The sequence below is a fragment of the Botrytis byssoidea genome (genome assembly GCF_014898295.1).
Source record: "Botrytis byssoidea strain MUCL 94 chromosome Unknown BBYS_043, whole genome shotgun sequence".
Lineage (NCBI taxonomy): Eukaryota > Fungi > Ascomycota > Leotiomycetes > Helotiales > Sclerotiniaceae > Botrytis > Botrytis byssoidea.
Genome location: NW_024065884.1, coordinates 61998 through 69164, shown reverse-complemented (window position 1 = coordinate 69164; position 7167 = coordinate 61998). Strand labels below are relative to the sequence as shown.

At 42.4% G+C, this 7167-nt stretch overlaps 3 protein-coding genes across 3 annotated transcripts; 1 reads left to right on the top strand and 2 right to left on the bottom strand.

Annotated features, from left to right (window-relative positions):
• Window positions 1–839: 839 nt before the first annotated feature.
• EAE97_011862 (uncharacterized protein) lies at window positions 840–3224 on the bottom strand (the record flags this gene model as incomplete). Its single annotated transcript, XM_038882376.1, has 1 exon — window positions 840–3224. The coding sequence occupies one exon, from the start codon at window positions 3222–3224 to the stop codon at window positions 840–842; it is 2385 nt and encodes a 794-aa protein (XP_038726772.1).
• Window positions 3225–4166: 942 nt separating this feature from the next.
• On the bottom strand, window positions 4167–4411 carry EAE97_011861 (uncharacterized protein; the record flags this gene model as incomplete). Its single annotated transcript, XM_038882375.1, has 2 exons — window positions 4167–4370; window positions 4394–4411. The coding sequence occupies 2 exons, from the start codon at window positions 4409–4411 to the stop codon at window positions 4167–4169; spliced, it is 222 nt and encodes a 73-aa protein (XP_038726771.1).
• Window positions 4412–4588: 177 nt separating this feature from the next.
• Window positions 4589–6655, top strand: EAE97_011860 (uncharacterized protein; the record flags this gene model as incomplete). The annotated part of the gene is made up of 3 exons (XM_038882374.1): window positions 4589–4847; window positions 4900–4984; window positions 5035–6655. The coding sequence occupies 3 exons, from the start codon at window positions 4589–4591 to the stop codon at window positions 6653–6655; spliced, it is 1965 nt and encodes a 654-aa protein (XP_038726770.1).
• Window positions 6656–7167: the final 512 nt, after the last annotated feature.

The window sequence follows — 7167 nt, the reverse complement described above, 5'->3', positions numbered from 1 at the left end:
CATTCCCATCTCCACCTCCATCTCCATCCACCACCACAATCCATCCTTTATTTCCTTTCCCATCCCATCCCATCCCCCTTCTCTCTTTCAATTCTCTCTTCTCTCTTCGAATATCAATCTCCACTCCCTTCCTCCTTTTCAAACTACCTATCCGTTTGCATATCTCTCCCAATTTCTCAAACCTTCCATCTACTGATACCCATCCACCCATCCACCCATCCCCTCCCCTCCCATCTTTTGCACCTCCCATCCTCTCACAAACCCTCAAACCCCCATCACCCAATATCCATCACCCAATATCCATCAATTATTGAAATCCCGCCCCATCAACCCATCCACCCATCGCCCCATCGCCCCTCAACCCATCATTACCAATTTTCTCATTTTCCACAGTTTGCACCCGTAACACAGATCACAAAATGATCTACTCGAGTAATCCCTACTCTACTCCATAGTAATCTTACCTTACATAGTACATAGTACGTACTAGCAGTTTTCTTTCTCTCTTTCTATCTCTACGGTATCTCTATCTACATTGGGATTGTGTATCAGGATTATGTATATGCTATTCATCTGGCAATCTAGAAATCTGGCAATCTGGCAGTTTACTAGGTATATACTGGGTATATACCAATGTTTTCGATTCACCTATCTATCCATCGATCTATCTATCTAGGATCTTGTGCTGGGTATTGATGAGTAGGTAGGTAGGTAGATATAAGGTATACATACAAGATATACTATTTGAAATCTAATCGATCCAATATATACAATCAGGATCAACTTTCATTCCACACGTGAAGATTATAATACAATACACTAAGTAACACTCTACTCAATCACGTCAAATGAAAATGATCTCCCTCGCCCTTTTTCCCCACAATCCCCAATCTCACTTTCCTCCTAAACCTCTCTTCCCTCTCCTTCCTTTCCCTATCCTCTCGAATCCTCTTTTTCCTCTCATAAACCGCCCTTACCGTCCGTCGAATCTGTTCTTTCCCCTCTGCAAAATTCGCTTTCGCCAGCTCCACCACATGATCGATATCATCCGGGGTATAAACAAAATTCCACGTACTCATATAATCACTAATTGCCGGATCCACGCCCTCGACCTTTGGATTCGCGAGAAACGGGAGATAAACCACTGCAATCCCAGCATCTGGTGTCATCAATTGCCAATCTTCCTTCACCGCTTTAGATAACGGTGGTTCCTCCTCGACACGTTCTTCGGTGGTCCCCACCCACACAGTACAATACCCTAGATCACCGCTATCTTCCGCATCCAAACTCCTTGGTTTCTCTTCGCTTGATACGACCCTTTCCAAATGCATCGCTTGTTCCTCTTGTGCTTTTTCCAACTTGGTTTCGGCTTCGGCAGCGGTACTGACTTGAGCTTGATCTAATTGTTGTTCTGTTTTCTCAGCTGAATCGCTTGATTTTGGCCAGCCAACGCCAATCGGCCAGCCTTTAATGCCACGCTGTCTTGCATATCCATCCACGACCGATAACCAATTATCGGTTTTAACATCTGCACTTGCGTCAAAAGCAATGAGCACGTCGACTTCTCTTCCTGGTCGAAGAAGCGGGTAGATAGGTAAATTATTGGACATTCCAGCATCCATGAGTTTCAAATGTGTACTCTCATAGATACTTTCTGGGGCTGATTCCGGAAGTTGTCCCTTCATTCCGTAGGCAAAGTTGGGGATACTAGCTGGATCGATCGGATGAACTTTACTCAAATCTTCATTTCGTCCTGCGATCATATCATCGATACTACCAAATCCCATCAATCCCTTAACCAAAGGTCGGACTTCTCTATAATAGTGACTTAAAGTAGCGCAAAAAGCACTTCCAAAAACCCCAAGAAGAAGTGGCAGTCGTAGCTCGGGTATTCGCAATCCAGTTTCTTCATGAGGAATGTCTTGTCCGCCCTCAAATTTTCGACCTAGTGCCCAAGTTGGAATTCCTGCTCCAAACTCTTCGCAAAACATTTCATAAGGAGTAATTTCAAACCATTCAAACCAAGCTTCTCTTACAGCTTTCTCCTTTGTAGCTTCGGAGGGAACTTCTGTTTGTTTTTCTTGTTCGTTAAGATCCTCTATTATAGGTATCTCATGACGAACTGCTGTATATATGGGCATCGGATTTTCACCATTATTGATATAGTCTCGTTGGTTCGATATCTTCAAATCTCGATCGTCCACACCAAGTTCACCTTTTGGTACGAGTAATCTTGCCGCTAATAGTAAACCATATATATCGACTAAACCAAATTCTGTATTACGATCTCCTTTCAGCTTTTCGACAAATCCACTCAAAAGGAACTTGTTCGTGGGTGCAGAGTTAAGAGCGGTTAATGCATCGACAGGAGAAGCGATATGAATTCCAATTCGTGCTTTTAAATGCTCAACCAATCTATCCAGACGTCTTCCACCAAGAGATGAGTTGAAGAGAGACTGAAGCCAACAACTACCACTGACACCTGCTGTATAAGTGACACAATCAAACAAACCATCCTCATCAGCCGCTAACATAGAACCTGTGCCAGCTACCAAAGCTCGCAATCCACCTCCAGATCCCACCATAGCAATACGTGGAACATCATCCGGATGAATAGATTCTTCTGGGAGGCTTAGGTATTTGGCCAGAGCGGTTTTCGTCATGAACTTTCTTTTGTCTAAAAATGCCTTTTCCTCATCACAAAGATCGTTGGATACTCGTACGGATGCAGAATAGTTGATTTCAGGATTGATGTCCGGATCTTGAGCTTCTTTCCATATATCATCTGCCAACGAGCCTGGGGCCATATTCAATTCCCTTCTCAATTTGTCAATGTATCCCGGTAGAACCTTGGCCCAATCCGGCATAATGTAATCGGAATATCCTGCGAAAGTCTCCGAAACAGTTCTCCATTGTTCGTCAGATATTATGGAGAAATTGTTGAATGTACCAATAAAACTTCCCCATGCCGAACCATCTCCTGCTGCTGCATCTTCTTGAAAAGGCAGGGCAGAAAGTTCTTTAGCATTTTTTAAAGCTTCCTTTTGTGCGCGTGCTTCAGCTTGTTCTCCTTTTGTTGGTGATCTTTTTGCGCGTGGTTGTGTAGCTGGTAAAGGTTGTACGTCAAGATAATCATTTTGATACAGGATATAAAATAGCCCTAGGACCATTATCGTGGATGTTACCCCCACCAAGGGCTTTGAATATTGAGAGTACGAAGACATCTTAGATTGTGATATCTTCTTGGATGATCCGAATAGATTTCTCGCATGTAATCTTTTGTGGTGGGATGTACAATTTCTCTTAATTAATGTGGTAGAACTTAAAGACCGACATAATGAAAGGGGATTGTGTGAATATGATTGTTCAAGTCGCAACAAACGACGAGAAACTTTTGCAGTCAACATGACGAAAAGAAATGAAACGAATGCGACTCGCGATTCGAACGAATAGCATGGGTTTCGGTATAAGAACCATGTTCTATGTTCTTGTGGTGGAGCGAAAAGTCCGGGCGGGAAGTGAAAAGAGGAAGAGAGAACGATAATGGGAAGTTAGCAAGAGTGTGTGCAAAAGGTGATATAAGAAATCTCATCTGCCTTGGAAATATTTGGAGATTGGGTGGGACATGTGGGATGTGTGGCTGTGGCTGTGGCTGTGGCGGTGGTTATCAATGACGTACGCCACACATTGAAATTTGCTTGTGATAGGTAGGTACCTCGGGAGGTAGGTATTCCTCCACAGGGTGAAAAGCATTGGAATTGATTATATGTAGGTATGTGCTCGGACGGAGAATGAAGATATATTATATATATATATATATATATATATATGATATCCACGACGACATGTTTTTGGTGAGTCCGCGGGTGGGTGAGAGAAGATGATTCAATGATTCCTTCCTTGTCTGGTACCGAGTATACTTACACATGGATTGAATAAAAAGTAATAATAGATACATCAAGCCAAATGCTGGTACTCACCCTCCTACCCAAGTAATATTGCGTGGGTCCTACTGAGAAAAGAAAAGGTCAAAAGGTCAAAAGGTATCATGGGGATGGCAATGGGGATCATGAGATGAAGAGACTGTCATTTTCAATAGCTCTGTAGATAGATACCCAGATAGGTAGTCATGGTTCCTTCCAATCTCGATATGTGTGCTACTACCATTAAAACATCGGAATATTCACTGGTCTCGGAAATGAAGATATACTTTTTTGCTTCTCCCTTTTACTACTTCTTTCCTTCATGTGCTTCTTGTCCTTCTGCTCCTCCTCTTTCTTCTTATTCCTCTTCTCCTTCTTCTTCTCCTTCTTCTTCTCCTTCTTCTTCTCCTTCTTCTTCTTCTTCCTCTTCTTCTTCCTCTCCTCTACCTTTTACTTCTTCATCAATCTACACTATCATCCACATACATCATCATAATAACAAGTACCTACTACCTCTCTCACGCAAACTTGATCCAACCTGCTGGGTACTAGGTACATATTAATGTTCTTCAAGCTCGATCAGAATCTCCACGTACAGTCCTGCCATCTTCCACCGCCTTTTTTGATCACATCAAGTCTAGCGTCCAACCCCCACAAATGACAATATGTACTCCGTACCCGTTGGTAGAAGAGCTTGGTCACTCACATCTTCAAATATGGCTGTGGGCTTAGGAGGACGACAAGCTGCCGACGAGGAAGCAAGAGCGGAAGTCGATGTATTGAAGAGTCGCTTGGAAAAGACGAGTCAATTGACAAAGAAAATTCAAGCAAGTTTAGGAAGATTAGACGCGACAGGAAAGGGGGTGCAAGAAGCTATTGGGCCAATTTATGGTAATACTCAAAAGCTTCAAATCTTAGGCCAGAGTAAGTTTTTGACCACCCAACCTCCTCAACCCATTCTCATACAAATGCGCAGATATCGACGGAGTTATCGCGGCAATCGACAGAATACGACAACCATCAGATATCAAAAGCAATGAAGAGGATATCATTAGGAAAGGGTATGTCGCATTACTGTTAGCAACCTGCAGACGTCACTAATTCATCATAGCCCCGAAGCAGTCGGTTTGGCGGTTTTCCTCAGTTCTGTTAAGCGTGTTAACAAAGCTCTCGCCGATATGAAACGAACGAACCTACGATCAAACCAACAGGCCATGGTTGAGCTTAGCAAATTATCAAAGTCGGGAAATACACAATTGGAATCATATTTTCAAGGGCTTCTCCAAGAAGATTCTCAGCCACTCGAACCTTTACACTATATCACCAAGAATCAACCATTTCCTCTGTTGTCTCAAGATAAAACCACAAGATTGGGTCTTATTACAAATTACATTGGTTCCGTTGTTCGTCAATCTGGATTTGTTACGGAATCGCCGGTTATGCAATCATATGCAAGTGTTCGGGGACCTTTTCTGAAAACCACGTTACAAAATCTCGCCTCAGCATCGATGAATACCGCAAAGAAGAAGACACCGGATGCTATGTATCGACAAGGGACTAATGGAATTGGAACATATGCGATGGGTATGGAAGGCGCATTTTTGGCTGAATACGATAACATATGCGCTCTTTTTACTCGCGACGAATGGGGCAAAGTTTTCAATTTGACTTGTCAAGGAGCCATTGCGGAATTATCACGAACCCTTCGAGAATTAAATAACCACATCAAGTCAAATTTGACAACCGACTGTTACCTTGCTTATGAGATTGTTGAGATTATTTCAAATCTCTCTTCAAATCTGGAAAGTAGAACAGGAGAATTAAAACCTTCCTTCGCATCAGCTCTCAAACCGATTAGAGAAACCGCCAAAGGATCACTAGCCGAACTCCTGGATGATACTCGACGAAAAATTAACCTTCTGCAGACATTACCTCCTGATGCCGCCACGGTTCCAATGACTACCGAAACCATGATGCGATTACAGACTATGGTTGAATTCCTTCGACCAATCTCAAGTATTATGATATCTATCGGTGATGGTGGTTGGAAATCTAGTGCCACACCTCAAGGTTCAACGGACCAAATTCCTAGTCTTAAGTCTTTCGATGTTAATGCAGATGGAAAACAAATTTTTGCACATTACTGCATCGATACGATCGAAGCTCTTCTTTCGAGTTTGGATCAAAAAGCGAAAGCATTACTCAAAGGTGGCAAGCCTGCTTTAGGAATTTTCATTGCAAATAACGCGACAGTTGTCAAGCGCATGATTGAAACGAGTGAATTAAATGGATTACTAGCACCAAAAATGGGAGAGGTGGAAAGATGGATCAAATCGGGCACAACTCTTTACTCCGCTGCATGGCGTGAGCCATCCGGTTATTTACTGGACGTTCAATACACAAACCGTGGCAACGTACGCCCACAATCTGGCTCCGGCAATACTGGTATCGACAGCGCAGCAGTTGTTAAGGCTCTGGGTTCCAAAGAGAAAGATCAAATCAAGGAGAAATTCAAGATGTTCAATCAATCTTTTGATGATTTAATACAGAAACATAAGTCATTGATGATGGAGAAAGAAGTTAGAGAACTTTTGGCAAGACAAATCTCAAGCTTGATAAAACCGTTATACGATCGGTTTTATGATAAATATTATGAAATTGATAAGGGGAGGGGGAAGTATATTAAGTGGGATAAAGCTGCTTTGAATGCTGTCTTTCTCAGTTTGGCATGAACATTTCGAATGGGCAAATGAGGGAATTCGAGGATTACCCGGTGGTTGGTTGAGACGAGAGCCTTTCACAACGCGATTAGATTAACACATATCAAATATGTCGGTTATAGCGTGAATGAGCTCATAAATACTTTGGCGGCTATCATAAAGATGAATCTGGAAAGGATTCTTAAAGTTATTAAAGACTTATCGCGGGATTTTGCTCTTGGGGATTGCAGAGAAATAAGCTAATTGGACCAAACAGTCCGGTGGGGTGGGGAATGTCCTTTTTGATTTGATACCAACTTGAGTTTGAATTTGGGTTAACTGGGTTCTTTTTAAGCTGGACAAGGAGTTTTTTATTTTCCTGGGGATTCGCTTGCGTGGGGTATACGTGCATGCATGGTGGGATTTTGCAATTTGGAGGATCAACTATGTATCTTATCAATCCATATGCGTTGCGTTGATATTTTGGGATGGCGGATTTAGGCGAGGAATGGATGGCATTTCTAACTTTGTATTTAGGGTGATAT